General features: G+C 37.7%; 1 protein-coding gene across 1 annotated transcript; it reads right to left on the reverse strand.

The window, feature by feature from the left end:
- Nucleotides 1–11331: 11331 nt before the first annotated feature.
- LOC306866618 (synaptotagmin-1-like) lies at nucleotides 11332–18295 on the reverse strand. Its single transcript, XM_079411883.1, has 9 exons — nucleotides 18134–18295; nucleotides 17389–17503; nucleotides 16985–17154; nucleotides 15690–15785; nucleotides 15449–15616; nucleotides 15121–15288; nucleotides 14530–14647; nucleotides 12780–12913; nucleotides 11332–12572 (listed from the first exon to the last, which is right to left on the reverse strand). The coding sequence occupies exons 2-9, from the start codon at nucleotides 17474–17476 to the stop codon at nucleotides 12333–12335; spliced, it is 1182 nt and encodes a 393-aa protein (XP_079268009.1). The 5' UTR covers nucleotides 17477–17503; nucleotides 18134–18295; the 3' UTR covers nucleotides 11332–12332.
- Nucleotides 18296–19246: the final 951 nt, after the last annotated feature.

Consider the following 19246-nt stretch of genomic DNA (forward strand, 5'->3'; position numbering starts at 1 on the left):
CATACAGTCTAAATCATAAACATCTTAAAGACATCTAATAGACGTCTATTTGACATCTAAAAGGAAACGTCCTATAGACGTATTGCAGATGAGCAAACACCCTAAATAATATGTCTTGCAGATGTAAATGCAGACATCAAATAGACGTCTCGGAGATGTACGTGGGCAATCAGGGATGTAGTCAAACAATTGGTCATTTTCTAAAACAACAAAATTATTTAAATACTTTTTAACCACAGTTGCTCATCTTGCACTAGCTCAATTTCACGCATTATGTAGTCAAGTAGGAAAGGTCAAGCGTGTCGTAGGCTGAAGTACGAACCCAGTGTTTACAAAGCAGATGTGCAAAGAAAGTCGAATGCCTTTGTCTAAATTTCACAATACATATTGAAATGATTTATGAATATTTCACTGTATAAATCATCATAGCTAATGTAGTATATATTTGCAACATTTGTAATATATTGATGTATTTTAAAAACAAATTGTAAAGGGCAAAGGTAGACCATTCAAAACATTCGCAAAGTATCATAAATACATTTTTACAAGTATGTTAAACAGTTTCCAAGACAGTTTTAAAGCCATTCGTATATAACAAACAAACACTGACTACGTTGCATATTTTGATTATCTTTGGTAGAGTAAAAAAAAAAAAAGTGTCTCCTAACCACTAGGGGCAGATATTTGTGAAATTGGGTACTAGTATCCACGTTATCAGTTTACAATACCATAGCATGTAAGAGCAAAAGTGTAGCCTCTTACTAAAACTGATACAATATCTTTTCCAAGATTGACATGACACATTTCGTATTAGAACAGATCACACATGACAAGAAAACCAGTGCATCAGATTCTCTTTAATAACATGTACAATTGCATTTTCTTCAAAAACGTGATACAGAAAATACATAGCCTCACATTATTCTGGTTTCTAACGCATTGAGAATGTTTTCTAGGCTAATAAAGTTAACCTGAGAGTTCATGTTGTTAGACCTTTACAGGGCGAGATCAACCATCCAAAAATATATTTTTAAATAGGCTAATGAATATGAATAAAGCAACAGTAAATGTTCCATTTGAACCTAAATACAGCTTTGCTAATGTCATAAGCTAATTGCAGGTAATGATCACACTGACTGACGTCACCACCACACTGATTGAAGTACAGGCACTGTTCACTGTGAGCACTGATATGAAACCTTTACAACAGCGTATTCAGATGAAACTGATCTCTGCCATACATCACAAAATTACACCAACATGGAGCATTTCCTGAACATGTCAAAGCATAAGGACGACATTTTGTCTATACCTGATGAGTGCATAAAGTGTGCGCGTGTGAATGTCACAATAATCACACTGGACGAGTTCAAACAAAAGGCACCAAAACTCAGGAGGGTCTTTCTTCACCAAACTGCGCACTAAATATCAAAATAGAAGAATCACCGCTGACAAGCATAAGCCATGTCAAATATATTTCCCCTTAAGCACATGTACGTCACCAAGACACATTATATTCTATTTGTGTGCAGACATCAGAAAAACAGCAGATTACTATAAACTCGAAAAAATAAATGTTGCAGAAAACATTCCAATCTACACTAGAAGCAAGCAACATGTTGCAAAGTTACAAAACTAGATTGATCACATTATAATCAACAACATATTCATTGATTATAATGACAGCTATCTATCTTTGTTGCATTGGTTGCTTTCATTACAAATTAGGTGTATATCTGAAAGGGAATATGTTAAAAACATACTGCAATCTAGCTAATGCTCTTAAATGAAAATGCACGCATTCAAGATGTCTCAGTGACGTACATTTGCTGTCAGGGTTGTTACATTTTTCTAAATGGCTAAATCAAAATACAATAGAAACCATGGAACAACAATCATTATAGAGAAGCATAAACATTATTGTAATAAAATATTTGGATCTATATTCACTGCGCAACATTAAATCAAACTAAGCCACGTTTCAGCAAAACTTGTGCATTTCCTTGTGGTTAGTGCAATATCAAGCCTTTGCAATTGAGCATTGCTCCACAACTCAGTTTAATTCATTTTCCAAATACCAACACTACATAAAAGGTGTAAAGTGGGCCAGTTTCAATGCTTTACACGATCACAAAATTCACATTGTTTCCAAGCACTGAATTATTTGATCAAACATGTTAAATATTACACATTTAATAAAAGACACTCAGCTTAGTAAATGAAACGTCTCCTCATAGAGGACTACTCTTACTGTGTATCTTTCGACCCTGATTAAACACAGAGAAATATCAACCAACTGTCAAATGAATAAGGAGGCCAGCAAAGGTTGTGCTATGTACTGCCCGATTCAATGATTAATCATATTTAGTCCTCAATTTGTCCTCAGATTAAAATGTTTAGTTGATATAGTACTCCAGTTTGACGTTTCAGCCTCAGTAGTGGTGTTTGCAGCCATATATGACATCGTTTCGTCTCCTGAGAGCTCCCACTAACTTCTTCCTTAGCATGAACCTGCACAGCATGGCTATGTACCCACGTGAAGAAAAATAAACAGGAGACATATTCCCAGACAAATTTCAGTGTTTAGCAGCTGCTCAAAGCATGTTTGTTCTTTTGTCATCTAGCCAGAAACAAACTAATGACTCAAATTCTCAGTCTTTGTTTTGCTAAAATGGCCACTGAACAACTTAAAAGTAAATTTTAACAGTTAGTACTCACACCATTACATCCAGCTCAGTTAAAACAAAAAAAGCTGCTTTTCACTGTTAACAGAGGAAATAATGTTCAAAATAAATGCACAAACTACAAAACGCTCAAATAAAAGTGAGGTTCCCCAAGGTTCGCTATCAGGTCCAAGCCATTTTTCGAGAGATGGCCTGTTTAAAGCACTCTGGGTCCGTGTTCCCACCCGGTCTCAGAGCTCTTTCAAGACTTACCAGAACGTTTTGATGGGACTCGCGAATGTTGACCGGGTGTTTGGCCCTGAGCAGCTCGTAGGCAGCAATAAGCCTCATATTTTGTTTGACCATGAGGTACTGAATAATGCAAGTGGGGGCGAGGGAAAAACCATCACGACAATGCACCAGCACTCGCTTCCTCTTCTCCGTGGAGGCATCGATACACTCATTGATATCATCAAAGCAGCGGTGCTTGAGTGCCAGCCCTTCTTGGACTGTGTCCGGAAGGTCGCTTATGTCCACTTTGAGCCGAGACCAACTATGCTTGACGCCCCTTGAACAAGTGCAAGGAATGACTCTCAAACAAGTCTCCCCAGGCAGGCTGCTCATGTCGATAATACTGTCGATATTATTGCGGCACAACGTACGTCCGCTATAAGCCGCGTTCAGGTTTCCCACATAAATGTAGTCTGTAACCTTTGATATGACCGGTTCTGAGTACTGGAAGTGCTCAGGAGCGCTCTGCTTGGGTTCTGGAGTCTCTGGGCCCATTTTGGAACCGATGGGACCAGCTCTGCGACTGTAGTTGCGCATTTTCTTAGATCCGGAGCGGGAAGGTGGATTGGAGTCGGACTCAGAGCTGCTGTTCCAAGGTGGAGAGAAGAGTGAAAAGCGACTAGAGGACTTGCTCTTGGTGAGGTGCTCCACTGGACTGGAGAGGCCAGAGCTGGTGGTGGAGCCAGAAGCACAAAAGAGAGACGCTCTTTCCAGGGAACCTGTGCTACTGGCTGCTCCAGCACTATGGGCCTGCTCCATCTGACAGATAAAGTCACACATTAAGACAGGTAACTCAAACTGAACCTCCAAAAAGCTGACTTGAAAGCACTTCCACCTACCTGAGCTTTGAGGTTATTCTTCCATTCCTGGGTCTCCAAAGCTTTAAAGCGTCCATTGCTGTCAGAGGACACTGAGAGACACAGGGGCCGATGGGTCCTGGGTGGTAGCTGGGGCGTCAGGGCCATGGCAAGCGGCCGAGAGTCAGGCTGCTCGTTCCTACTCATCAGATCTGGACAAGAGCCTTAGATACAAATTAGGGGGTTTGAGGTCAACGAACAGATCTTTTACCTCATATTTTGTCAAACAAATAAGACGAGTTCAAATACCACAACAAAAGCAAGAGAATGTGCTTTCATATAAAGTTTACTTGGTTTAACAACCTTCATGTTTGATGTAAAAGGGATAGGGATGCATTAAAATATGCATCTAAAATTTGGTTCTGAGTAAACAAGATGAGTGGATAGATGCAAGACCAATAGAAATTCAGTACGCAAAAAAGGAGGATCTTCCAACAACTAATCTAGACACTTCTCAGATCCCAGTAATGGGTAATTGTTTTGAAATCAAATAATTTCAATCAGTGTTTATCAGTGCCCAATCATTTAAATCAGTATTTCGTTCCTATTACTTCTGCTCCCTGAAAATTTACAAAGGCCACAAGGTTTAAGATGTTCTATTGACATGTTGATGATTGTGGGCATTATGAAATCCCCCAATACAAAACAAGAGTTCCACTTCAGCCGTGTTCTTAAGCGCTCAACAGGCTGATAAGAAACTACCCTTAAGTTTCTCCCTATAAGGCACCTGTCTGCCAGCGAGTGAGTGTGATTCAATGAGGATGCTCATTAATGGAGCTGAGAGTTTGTTTGATCCAGGAAAACACGACTCAGGCATTAATACACCCACATATCTCACTTCAGACAGCCATTTCATCGTTTTATTGCTCCGTCGATTGACTATGTGCATGTTTGTTAACACGACACAGCGCTAAACAGCAAATCTGATCAAATCTGCCTGAGGATTCGTTCAGCTGTGACTAAATTTGAAGTATCTGCACCACTAGTGAAAATAAACAACCATTGTCAACAATGCTAAAACACATTCACTCATGCAATAGTGTCAGTTCCATTAATTACAGTTCAATACAATGAGTTATTTTACAGAAATTTGCATTTAAAAGTGTGTACAATTTGTGCCACTGATTCTCATGAATACGATTTTTTTTTTATTTCATGTTTTGTTTTTTTGAAACTTTTTTTTTTTTTAGATTTCTTTAATAAATTGTAATAAGACTTATTTCTATTTACAGTTAATCATTTTTGCCAAAACAGGTTAATTACCTATGGACACCATACTAAAAAAGATATTTAACAGAAATCAAATTTGTTAGACAGTGACATACACAGTATATGAATGTCATAACAGAAAATATATGACGATGTCCTGAATAATCCAAAAAATGTATATAAACACATACTGCTTACCAGTGGCACATGCTGAACGAGAAATTGGCTGGAGCTGCAAACGATTGCAAATCTTGAGAGAGTTGAGCAGATTTTTTGCAATCATGCCTAAATAAAATAGACCAAAAAAAAGAAAAAAGTTGCCTGAAACAGAATCAAAACCAGCAAAAGATAAACAAAAAAACAAAAACAAAGATCTTGTGAAATCAAAATTGGCATTTTGTGGTTTATAGTCCATGTCCACACTATAAACATTCATCCAATGAAATGGGCTCTAGAAAATACTGGTTCATAGCTGTGGCATAAACCAAAGGTTATGAATTAATTTGATTATTTAAAAAAAAATAATAAATCACAAACTAGAACAACAACAAAAAAAGTTACTTCAAGGGTAAAGTTTGATTTTTAGGAACATAATTCAGAAGCTTAAAATGTAAACAGAAAATGAAAATATGCCGGGTTTCCACACCTTTTGACCAATAAATTACTTCCTAGTCATGTGACATCACATAATTCACAAAATCTAATAAACGGTAGTCAATGATATACTCAAAAACTTAAATTTTAGTAACTTTTGTAGGACTTATAAAGTTATCAACTATACATTATAAAATAAAAAAATAAAGATTGCATTCATTTCCATTACTTTTCCAGGCTTCTTCCATTCCCTGTTATTTCCAGGTTTTTCATGGCCATGGAAACCCTTATCATAACATCTCAGATTTACAAAAGATGAGGACGCAAAGTTAAAAAAAAAATAATACCAGAACATGTTTTTTACCATAAAATGTAACCTAGGGTTTTGGAAGTAGAAAGAAATGATCAGATAATTAACAGTGAACGAGACATTACATGTAGATGACACATACAGTAAAATATTAAAGCATTTGATTCACTTATAAGATTTCCCATAAGTCCCCAGAGATCCATCACGCTTAATTACTTCATTTAAATACTTCCATTTGTTCTTATTTTGTAAACAGTTACCTAGTTATGGTGTTAACGTTTGGCATTATTTTAGCATTATGCATGATGGTGTTTTGTGCTTGTGGAAAGGTTTGTGGTTTAAAACAGCACTTCTGATGAACTGTAATTCATCATCTGGCCTTCTATTTAAATTTCTGTTAATAATTATGGTGATCATCAATATATTTTAAGATGAGTTGTCCGAGAAAGTTGGTATATTAATAAAACTCACTGCCTAAAACTGTCAATATTTATATTTTTACAATGCTTTTGCTATTGTACGGTTGCTTTTGTGCAGTTTAACATAAATCGAACCAGGTTTATGAACATTAAAGACATTTCAAAGGCACAATCTTTATTTCCAAAAAGGCAGGTTTGTAGCAAATCTCACCATTTTGTTTGGACTGCTGTTGCTTATCCAGCTGATGAGGTGCCATGATGTCTCTGCTCCATTTTTCCAACGTTTCCATCTTCCACCCCCTGTAAACAAGTCAAATAGCATTTCCAAAGCCATTTATTTCTCATCCTGAGTGTGCGGCATGCTCAGATGTGACTGCAGTGAAGGGACAGAGACACCCCCGCACTCAAGCATTCCAGGACTTCAGTCTGCTACACAAATATATGGCGTGATTTCACGATCAAATGCTGGTTGCATGCCGCCGAGCGCAGGCATGATTATATAAACGCAGAAAAATCATCAGGAGCGTTTATGTCTCATCAGATGTGTTTGTGCAGCTTCATCCGGATCATGGACGTGCGGCATCACTGCATGCACGCGACTCAAAACACCAGAGAGCGACGAACAGAAGACACACATACAAGAACATTTGTGAGCGGAAAACATATTAAATATAAGATAGTTTAAACAAACCCCAGCCATTCATCTCTGCAGCGCTCAGCTGAATGAAGCTCACGTGGGCGAATGACGTCACGGAAGCGACGAGCAGCGCATTATGGGAAATGTAGTTCATCTGTTTTGACTTAAGTGAGTAGTTTACGAAAAACATGTTGTAGAGAATTTAGCTTAATATTTTATTAATGTATAAAGCTAAGTGTATATTTAGTTGCTGATAATGCCCCACTATTAGTGAATGATGACCGAAAAGCTTATTTTGAGGTAAATTAAGGCCTGGTTTCACAGACAGGGCTTAGACTAACCCAGGATTAGGCCATAGTTCAATTAAGTAATTTTTATAAACATTACTGGGGTGCATCTTGAGACAAAACAAAGGCACTGATTTATTTTGAGATCAGTCAGTGCAAGTTTATTTCAGTTGAAACAGCTCAGACTTACATTTCAGTCTGGGACCTTGTCCGTGAAACCGGGGGTAAATGTCTGGACAAATTAATTAATTAATAATTAACAAATATACACCTGCAAAAGAAACCGTGACTGTGATTTACTGTGACGTGTGAGGTATAAATAGTACATATTAGCCCCTCAATTAATATGAGCTCATAAAACTGCAAAAATGTAATAATAATAAACGTATAAGACTAAAATCTCGTTTTACAGTTACACAATTTTTTTAGCCTACCTTTGTTTAAAAAGTAAAGAAGTGGGATAAGTGTAAATTCGTACAAGAACAAATATTCAATTTTAGCCTCGCAATGAGTTTAAAAAAAGCAAAAATACAAAAAAAAAAAAGTTGAAAGTAATAAAAGTAGATTTATTATTTTTGTTCTGTTATTAATTCATTATTATTAGTGTTTCTCAAATGTTGATTTTTTTCACATTTGATTGATTAAATAACAATGCACTGTCACAGTGTAAATCATGTACCAATATAAAGTACAAATGTTCATTTTTAGCTAATATGTTAGTAGTTAACATGAGCTCATAAAATACCTGTAAAATATGAAAACGTGCTAGATGAGCTCAAATAACAAGGTTAAATATTGACAGTAGTTTGCTCTTCTATGATTTGGGTATGTATGTTTCTTACATTTTTACTGTTTAAACATGGCCTAGGAATAGTCTTTTTATTAACTGGCTTCACTGTGACAACATGCCCCACTATTAGAGAATTATGTCAGAAAAAACTCATCTGTCTGTGCAATAACAATAGAAAGTTGAAAAGTTTTGGCAGCCTTTAAATGAACAAACTTAGAAATCTAAAGAAATATTTACTGTAGTAAAATGTATTTTCCCTTATAAAACAGTATTGACTGATTACCATATTAACACACCATAATTTACAGTTTACTCCAACATACTTCATAGTATAACCACTGTACCATGTAGATACTGCACTGTACAAAAGAAAGAAAACGTCTTGAATAAGCCAAACATCTTACCTTGTTTTGCTTGCTGTTGCAGATGCTGGAGTCAGAAAGCTGAAACCGCTTGTCACGGCTTGTTATCTGTGCTCAGGATAATCACAGACAGCTTCAAGCTATCCAGGAAACCCCTCTGGATTCTGACGGCACTCGCTGCTCTCTAGTAACAAAACTACACCGGTAACTCCATTCACTATTTCACAGCAAGGCTCCTCATTCAGAATTGGAAAGCTACAAAATAATTGTTCAAAACAGAAATGAACTAGCACATAAACAATTCTGAGCAATTAATTAATTGAATTTCAAGATATATTCGAATGGTTTCTGAAGGATCATGTGACACTGAAGACTGGAGTAAGATGGGAATAAATTGGATTTTAACATATATTCAAATATAAAGCAGAGATTTAAAGTGTAATAATATTTCACAATATTACTGTATCCAATAAACGCAGCATGGATGTATCCTGCACAGCATGGAAAGCTAGGAATATTCCTTCGATCGGAGATGAAAGCTTCACTCTGATCTCTAGTAGTAAAGGAGACTCTAAAGGTCATGTCAACAGTGTTTACTGTCTCTGCTGATCACAAACCTGCTGTGTGCTTGTTTTGTGATGGTTAAGGGAAATGGATAATGGAAATTGCTTCCAAATCAGCTGTAAGTGCTCTATATTGTTCTTTTCTATCGAGACATTTTAGCTTGGAGTGGCTCAGAAAATAAATGCATATAGAATCTTTCACAAGCAATGGTAGCCTAAGTCTCATGTGCTCATCGAGTCTGCATTTAAGAATGCAATACAAACAGTAATATTGTGAAATAATATTACAATTTAAAAATAGCTGTTTTATATTTGAATGTACTTTAAAATGTAATTTTAAAAGCTGAATTGCAAAGCTGAATTTTCAGCATCATTAATCTAGTCTTCAGTGTCACATGATTCACACACTGTTACTTAATGCATCCTTGCTGGAAAAAAGCAGATATATAAAACATTTAAAAAGTAAAATTTAAAAAATAGATATTTAAGCTAAATAACTATGTATGTATGTATTTATAAAACCCAGGGACTGTAACATTATGAAGACATTTTTTTGAACTGGGCCAACAATTCAGCAACTGCACAACAACTCACTAACTCAGAACACCCTAGTTAACACGTACAAATTCAACCAATCATATAACAAGTTTTAATATCTTATATACAGTGCCCTCCAAAAGTATTGGGACAGTGAGGCCAGTTCCTTTATTTTTGCTGTAGACTGAAAACATTTGGGTTTGACATCAAAAGATGAATATGAGATGAGAGATTAACATTTCAGCTTTTATTTAGAGGTATTTTCATCTGGATCTGATACACAACTTAGAAGATAGCACCATTTGTTTGAACCCACCCATTTTTCATGTTACCAAAAGTATTGGAACATGTGACTGACAGGTGTGTTTTGTTGCCCTGGTGTGTCCTATTAATTGATTATTCAAACAAAAAATAGCACTGAATGTCTGCGCTCAGTTTCAGATCCGTGCAGACTGCATTTATAGTTAGTTAGACGTGTAACCAACATGAAAACCAGAGAGGTGTCTATGGGTGAAAAACAAGCAATTGTGAAGCTGAGAGAAGATGAAAAATCAATCGAACCATTGCACAAACACTGGCAATAGCAAGAACAACCATTTGGAATCTCCTGAGGAAGAAAGAAACCACTAGTGTACTAATAACACACCTCAAACGGGTAGATCAAGGAAAACATCTGCAGTGGACGACAGAAACATTGTGACAGGTGTAAAGAAAGACCCTAAAACAACTGTTAGTGACATCAGCAACAACCTCCAGAGGACAGGAGTGAAGGTATCACAATCTACTGTTCACAGAAGACTTCATGAACAAAAGTACAGAGGCTACACCAGAAGATGCAAACCACTCATTAGCAAGAAGAATAGGAGACGAGCCTCAAAAATTCTGGGACAAGGTTTTATGGACTCATTTTATGGACCAAAGTGATGGAAAGGCTAAAGTTTGGAGAAAGAAAGGATCTGCTCATGACCCCAAACATACAAGCTCTTCTGAAACACAGTGTACACAGGTGTACATTATAGTACACATTACACAAGTAATGTAATGGCTTGGGCTTTCATCGCTTCTTCTGGGACAGGCTCATTAATCTTCATTAATGATGTAACACATGATGGCAGCAGCAAAATTAACTCAGAAGTCTACAGAAATATTTTGTCTGACAATTTACAGAAAGATGCAACCAAACTGATTGGGAGATCCTTCATCATGCAGCAAGATAATGACCCAAAACATAGTGCCAAAAGTTCATCAGGGGCAAGAAGTGGAAGGTTTTAGACCGGCCAAGTCAATCTCCACACTTAAACCCTGTAGAGTATGCATTTTACCTGCTAAAGAAGAGACTGAAGGGAGTAACCCCCCAAAACTGAAAGAGGCTGCGGTGAAAGCCTGGAAAAGCATCACAAAAGAAGAATGCAAAAGTTTGGTGATGTCAATGGGTCACAGGCTTGATGCAGTTATTGAAAGCAAAGGATTTGCAACTAAATATTAAGTCTTTTTCACTTTAATCTGTTAATTCTATCTGTTCCAATACTTTTGGTAACATGAAAAATGGGTGGGTTCAAACAAAAGGTGCTATCTTCTAAGTTGTGTATCAGATACAGATGAAAATACCTGTAAATAAAAGCTGAAATGTTAATCTCTCATCATATATTCATCTTTTGATGTCAAACCCAAATGTTTTCAGTCTACAACAAAAATAAATGAATTGGCCTCACTGTCCCAATACTTTTGGAGGGCACTGTATATCTTATATTTAATATATTGCTTATATCTTATAAGCAAGTTTGAAATGAGCTCGAATTGACTTCAGAAAGTGCAAAAAAAAAACTTTTTTATTTGTGTAATGGCAATCCTAAATGCTTAAAAGATTTTATACAAACAGAACATATATAAATCAAAGGAAATCTTAAAGAAGGTACAAAAAGTGCCCGACCATTTTCCAGTGTGCTTGTTGATTACAGAAAATAATGAATTCTGAATTATACATTTCAAAATGTACCTGAGTGTTTAAAACATGACTGTGCAAAAGCAACTAATGAGTTCTCCAGCCTTTAGCATTCTGTAAACCTGCTCAGTAGAAGAAACCTCATTAAAATGCTGTAATTGGCCCACATGTGTGCTGACAGCCTGATATTCACACCCTTATCTAGTGCTTACTGTAGTCACAAGAGAAATCAACATATGCCTGTGTGTGTGTGTGTGTGTGTGTGTGTGTGAACTTGCCAAACCTGATACGATTGTCTCGCACTTGCAATTTTAAAACCTCAGCACTGAACATATCATCTTTTTATCCCAAGCTTCAAAACAGAAGAAGGTTTTGCTGGTTTTAAAAACATGTTCAGAAATGATATGCTCAATAAAATTAATTAAAATTCCTCTAAACACAGGGTCATCAGAATAGTGGCTAACCAATACAATACAAAACAATAGGGTGATGTGACAGCATTAAATGCATCTTACAGATAAAGTTATGCTAAATACAACAAATAAAACTAGATGTATCATTATTTCTAATTTGAAAACATGGCAAACATCTGTATTTAACTATAAAAAATAAGCTATTCTAAAAAAGATCATTCTTATAAACAGATTTACTTTCATATGAACGATTCACTAAAATGTATTAGACTTTCTAACTGCTACAAATGACGGAGGAGACAACATAGGAGACAGTAATGATATGTTTCACTAAAACAATATGGATCATTATGAATAAATGAAAAAGAATGGCCATGGTCCATAGTCAGTCCATTGCACTGTATAACTTATTGACATTCTTGTGAATATTGTTACAAAGAAATGGGAATGCAGGGTTTTCAGAAGGTTTTGTTTGTAAATGGGATCTTTAGCGTGTGTTTCAAGGCCAGCGTTGTGTCCACCTGTTCAGAGGAGAGTAACGTGTGCCATTGAGCCACAGGCTTGCGTGGGTTGGACAGCATATCCGCCCAATGATGCAGCTGGTTTCCTGTAGCATCACAGCCCAGATAGATCTTGCCGATCGCATCATTCCTACTCATTTTATCATGATCCCACACAGAGATGACCAGCTGGACTTTCTGTATGAGGGATAATAAGTAAAACAGTTATGCTCGTAAGTTACTTGACATGGTTGAAATCACAATGTAAGAATGATATTATGATATTCACAGACACAAATCAAACAAACGAGAATCAAACAATCTAATAGAGAAAAGCTCAGATACTTTTTTTAGGACAATCATCACAATGGTTGAAGAAGGGCCCAGTTTCTAGGCTTCACTCACCTGAATCTGTTCAAATGACACTTCAAAAGTGAAAGATTCATTGAAGTATGGATTCAGTGTCTGCTTCTTCACTGATGTTTTCTTCTTCTTCCACTTTTTCTTATCCAGAATCAATTGAACTTTCACGTAAGGGTCTACAGAACAAAAACACAACGATTAACCCATTTCTAAGCTAAACATACTCTCTGTAGCTGAAATAATGCATAATGTCTGAAAATGTTTGCAATAGGAATAACAGAAGTACATGACCATTTTTGAGCTCAGGCTCTCTTGCCTGTAGCAACGTTTTTGCAAAATATTACATTGCTTCTTTTAGGCTTTGCGACACTTCCAAAGTAAAATATCCAGTAAGTGGCGCTAAAAGCACATTCGGTTTTATCTAAAACAGATGAACTTGAAATTGGCATGTTTTTCTGCTTTAGCTTGCGTTTACAAGTCTGTGAACTCTTTCTCATGTTTCACAGGACTCGTGCCTGAGCTTTTCATCGCAAGTGCAGTGCTGTACTAGATGAGCCACTGAGCAAGCTTACTATGTCAGAAAAGCAATTCAAAGGGCCCTATTTTAACGATCTAAGCACGAAAGCAACAACGGGAAAAAATGGTCAGTGCGCCCGGCGCATGGTCTAAGGCAGAGGTCGGCAAGTAAGTTTGGCATATTACGGGTCGTTGGCAAGAATTGCACTTGTTATGGAGTGCTCTTGGAGCGAGTGAAGACCACGACGCTCCGACTTTTAAAAAATCCGCTCCTCGCTCCATTCAAAATCACACCACTCCACTCACGTACTCTAATTGTAAGTAACTGTTACAGTCATGACAGATCTATTTCAGAACCAGCTGCTATCAAAATAATTTGGCTACGGGCGCGGGCCAGATATTATTGCTGGCGGGCCACTTTTGGCCCGCGGGCCACCTGTTGCCGGCCACTGGTCTAAGGGTTGTCCCTATAATGAATGGGCGTGTTTTGGGCATAACCTGCAATAAACCAATCAGAGTCTCATCTCCCATTCCCTTTAAGAGCCAGTTGCGTTTGCACTATGGCGGATTCGCTATTTACACGGCAGAATTTGCAAGCTTAAAGACTGAACGCGGCTCAGAGAGGAAATAGGTAGCCTAATTCTGATCCATGCAATGACTATCCATTATGACATGTTTTATATTTATGTAGGCTACACAATAATAATCTTTTACATTGTATTCATTTAATTTGTAATATTTGGCATGTTTGTGTGCTGCTGCGTGTCCCTGTGTATGTAAAAAGTTTACGTGTGGACCCACCTATAGGTGCATATTACTAACACGCTCTTTAAATAACAAAAAAAATAATAATACTGCACCATTGACTTTAGACCAGGTTTTAGTTGGTCAATGGTGCAGTCTATTGCCCATAAAGTTGCCTCAAAATAACAATGCGCCTGAACACACCTCGTTTTCAGACCAGCACTCCCATGAGCGCACAAATGGGCACAAATTAATTTGCTATTTAAACAACGAGGCGCAGGACGTGAAAAATGATAACAGCTAAAAACACTTGCGTCGCGCCTGGTGCCGTACTGCGCCAGGTGTATGATAGGACCAAGGAGTTTTACTGCCAGTTGTGTTCATTTCAGCTGGAAACGGCAGAGGAATTGTATGCATTGGTACGTTGTGCAAAACAGGGACGTTTTTTCCTGAGTCCATTTTTAGTGTTTGAGAAGTTTTGTTTCTGTCAGTAGTGATTGCAGACTAGACTTTTGAGGATGTAGGATATTACCTGAAGAGCCGCCCTGGTCCATCCTCTTCAGGTTTTTGGCTTCCAGTATGACCACAGTGAGTTTACTACTAGCTGGGACATAACGAAGAGAAAAGCAGATCTCTCCCAGATGTTCTTGCTGCAATATAGGCACAACATGTAAGATACGATTACACTAGCATTTACATTATGCATAGGGAACACTCTTATGCCTGTTGTGTCTTGTTGAGGCAATCTTGATTTTCAGTCGTGACTTGCATGGGGTCATAATGTAAATTACATCAAGAACTGAGTGCTTATGAGCAAAGATGGCAGATTTCAATTTGTCACCATTGTGCCATTGAGTATAGGGCACATAAAGTTGCTCCAGGGGGACTCGCTGTAATTTTAGATGATGCTCTCTATGGTGAAGTGATGGAAACAAAATAGTTTTATTGGAGCATCATCCCTACTGCAGCAACAGAAAGAGTAGGGGCAAAACTACTATTTGGGACCTTCAGTATCTGGTTTGTAGAGAATGACACTTTGCACTGCATATAAATATAATTTATGTGAGCTAACTATATGAAAAAAAATACATTGAACTTGAGAACGTATTTGACTGAACTGAACCTCATGTTTGGAAGCTTCGCTCAGATCTCTCCACTCCTCAATCACATGATTCCAGTCCACAGTGGACAGATTGAGTCTGATCTCACCGATGATGTCGTGTTTGGAGAATCTGTTGAAGTCATAGACTTGCATCACCAGTGTCGACTCAATCAGCTCCTTCTGAGGGATCTACAAGCGATGAAAACAACACATCAGTGTTTAGTTGCTGTAAATTTAATAGCTCCACTTAAATGAGCTTGATCTTGAACTCATCAGGTCATTGTTTGAGCTGACAACAGACTATTTTCCTACACTATGCCCTAATGATAATGAATGCTGCATGGTTTACCTGATATTTGAAATTTTCATTGAACACTGGGTTCAGGGTTTTCCTGAAGACTTTCGTCTCAAATGTTTTGGACTTGTTGGGAAGAATGTAGACTTTTACATAAGGGTCAGATGTTCCTCCTGAGTCCATCGCTTTCAAGGCGGCCACTTCTTTTATCCCTACAGTCAGCTGATGATAAATATGTTACAGTACAAATAAGATTAAGATACTTCCTGCCAGTAGATAAAAATGATATAATCACCTCTGATGTGGATGCGTTGAACTCCAGTGAGTACTGCATTTTTCCTCTCTGCTGGTCAGCTGAGCCATACTCCACATCCTCTGTCTCAGGCTGGACCTGTCAGTACATCCAGCGTCCTGTTAGTGAACGCCACCCAGAGCTATATTTTATTGCTCACGAGTTTGCGTTCTTGAGAAACTTAAAGGAATAGTTCACCCAAAAATGAAAATTTGAAAAATTAAATGTACTCACCCTCAAGTCATTCAAGATGTAGAGGAGTTTGTTGCTTAATCAGAACAGATTTGGAGAAATGTAGCATTACATCATTTGCTCACCAATGGATCCTCTGCAGTGAATGGGTGCCGTCAGAATGAAAGCCCAAACAGCTGATAAAACCATCACAATAATCCACAAGTAATCCACTAGTTCATCAATTAATACCTTGTTTCTTATGAGGGGCAGTCGTGGCCTAATGGATAGAGAGTCGAACCTGTAACTCGAATGTCGCGGGTTTGAGTCTCAGGTCCAGCGGGGATTGTAGGCGGGGGGAGTTAATAACCAGCGCTCTCTCCACCTTCAATACCACGACTGAGGTGAGAACCTTGAGCAAGGCACCGAACCACCGTGTGTTCACGGTGTGTGTGTGTGTGTGTGTGTTCACTACTGTGTGTGCACTTGAACGGGTTAAATGCAGAGCACAAATTCCGAGTATGGGTCACACTTCACTTTCACTTATAAACACCCAGATTTTCACTTGACAAGAACTGAAGCACTGGAGTGGTCTGGATTATTGTGATGTTTTTATCATCTTTTTATAGGCTCTTAGTCTGACGGCACCCATCCATTGGTGAGCAATTCAAGCAATACGTTTCTCCAAGTCTGTTCTAGTTAAGAGACAAACTCATCACATCTTGGGTGAATAAATATTCAGCAAATTTTATTTTTGGGTAAACTATTCCTTTATAGGGCCATGTCAACAATGGCAGCCAATGGGGTGAGTTTGGGGGACGGGACTTGGATGTTTTTTCAACCAATAGCAGATAATGGGAGTGTATAAGGAAACAATTGTACTTTTTTTTATCTTGCCACACTAGTGCAGACGTTACACACCTTGCCTTTAAAATCTCTTAGAGGAAATAAACACAGGCACAAATGAGATTATTATTTATATATTGCAAGATTATAGAGCAATACAAGAAATGTTAAGTTACTCTCTTGGACTTTCAAAGCCTTTGGTTTCTTGGAAAACTAATCTTATTGGCAACTAGAAGAACAATTGAACCAGTATTTACAAGTATGGAGGACCCATCTCTCACCAGTGCTGTGGTTGTAGTTCCTGAGATCCCTTTCATACTGATCTTCTGGTCCAGCTTCTTCTTTCTCTTCTTTTTCCCTTTGCAGCAGCATTTTACACAGCAGCATATGACACAGATAAGAATGAGCAGGACGATGGCGGCAAATATGGCATAGATGGCCCATCTTGGCACTGTTGTGGCAAAAACAATAATATTCCATCACACATCACAGCAGCAAAGCAGCGGTCCAGTATAGCAGCATGACACACATCTGAAGGATGAGGCGAGACCATGGCCAGGAGACGTATGGCAAGTTAAACTTGTAACAAGTGAAAATTGAGTAGCAAGAAATGTGCTCAAGTGGCAGAATTAGATCGGGACTCATGGAGCAGGTGCTGAAACGAGGATTCATATGATATACTAACAAGGAATCCTGTCCAGTAAAGAGGGCAGGAAGCCTGGAGCAGCTGTTGTGGTGTTGGTATGAAGTGTTTTAGTTGGTCTTGGTGTCATGGTGAAATGGATGGGACAAGTGGGTCACTGGAAATAAACATATGAGATAGTTAGTGGCTGGCAAGTTAGTTATGGTTGAGTTAGTAACCTTGTTTTGTGACGCACCCTACTGGTTAGAATGAATGAAGGGAACAGTTTTCTCAAAATTAAAGGAACAGTTCACCCAAAAAAGTGAAATTCTGTCAGAATGCCATTTCAAACCCTTAGTAAATATAAAATTGCACCTAATGTTTACATACTGTATAGTCATATGTTAAACATGCTAGTGTTGACAGCCACCTGCAGTCCATTAAACTGGGTGTGCTTAAAGTATACAGATAACATTCTTTTTCAGTGAAACATTGTAATAGCAATGGAACAGTACTGCCTTGAGAATACAATCAAAACATTTGCTGTGATATTTCAACATTTTCACAAACAAGACTGTCGCAATTCAACAGTAAAGTACTAAAATAGTCCAAGTAAAAAAAATATATAAAAAATGTGTAAATAGTGCAGAACAATAACAAAATAAACTATCATGTCTGAAAATTATATAAACAAAAGTAATAGAATGGAACTATTATTAAAATCACAAAATATAGCTACAAACAGCATAAAAACACTACGACGTGAAGTGAACTTCAATATAATACAGAGCATTATAGTGACACTTACTGTTGTAGAATTAGTTCAGTTTGGATATTGGCTTCTCGGTTGTAGTTTAAAACATAAAGAATAATTTTCTGAATAGTATAAACTCATTCCTAAACCGTTCACTGCTTGCAGGGCGATAGAGAGAGGAAGGAAGTCACTGCCCACTGCAAAAACGGCACCAGCTCAGGAAAGAGCCATTAGAATGTGCCATGCACTGATCAAACGTACAACTACTGACGCTTTAATGATTCCGTCAAACAACAGTGTGTTGTTTATCTCAGTTCAGTCTTCTATTAGAATTCATACAATTCAGTAGTTTCAACATTCCGCTTAAATTGAGCTTTTTGTTTACTCTTTTATGACATTTTGAACTTTTTATGAAAGTGATGAAAATATGAACAAGAGAGAGAGACACGTTAGAAAAGAACGAGAGGGAGTGGAGAAAGAAGAAGAGAGAAAAAATAGAGGTAGAGATAATAGAGAAAAAATCAAAAAGACAACGGGAATGAAGTACAGGTTTATACTGTGCTATATTGTATTATATCATCCATACATCCATTTCTCAAACCGCTTATCTTTGTTGGTTGTAGGGATAAATAGTGCAGAGCAAAAATAAAAATGTCTGAAAATTATATAAACAAATCATTTTCAGGTACAATGGAACTATAATTGAAAGTGACACAGAAACTGAACATAAAGACAAATTTACAACAAATAAGTGAAATTTAATACAAAAAGAGAGCATTATAGTGATACTCACTTATGTAGAATTAGTTAACTTTTGATATTGACTTCTCAGTTGTAGTTTAACACAAGATTACATTTCCACCGGGAATGCTGGAGCCTATCCCTGCATTACAGGCCATAGACAGGGAAACACACTTGACGCATAGTCAGCATATCACAGAACTCAGAACACACACACACACACACACACACACACACAGCATGATCAGTACCTGGATGGGAGACCTCCTGGGAAAACTAGGTTGCTGCTGTAAGAGGTGTTAGTGAGGCCAGAAGGGGGTGCTCACCCTGCAGTCTGTGTGGGTTCTAATGCCCCAGTGTAGTGACGGGGACACTATACCGTAAAAAGTACTGTCCTTCGGATGAGATGTTAAACCAAGGTCCTGA

The sequence above is a fragment of the Barbus barbus genome (genome assembly GCF_936440315.1).
Source record: "Barbus barbus genome assembly, chromosome: 48".
Classification (NCBI taxonomy): Eukaryota; Metazoa; Chordata; class Actinopteri; order Cypriniformes; family Cyprinidae; genus Barbus; species Barbus barbus.

Coding starts and splice junctions, on each gene's coding strand:
- LOC306866618 (XM_079411883.1), bottom strand. CDS start 17,476: ATGACACCAAGACCAACTAAAACACTTCATACCAACACCACAACAGCT. Junction 15,289..15,448: donor ATGAAAATTTCAAATATCAG/GTAAACCATGCA, acceptor CATCGCTTGTAG/ATCCCTCAGAAGGAGCTGAT. Junction 12,573..12,779: donor TGTCATTTGAACAGATTCAG/GTGAGTGAAGCC, acceptor TCCCTCATACAG/AAAGTCCAGCTGGTCATCTC.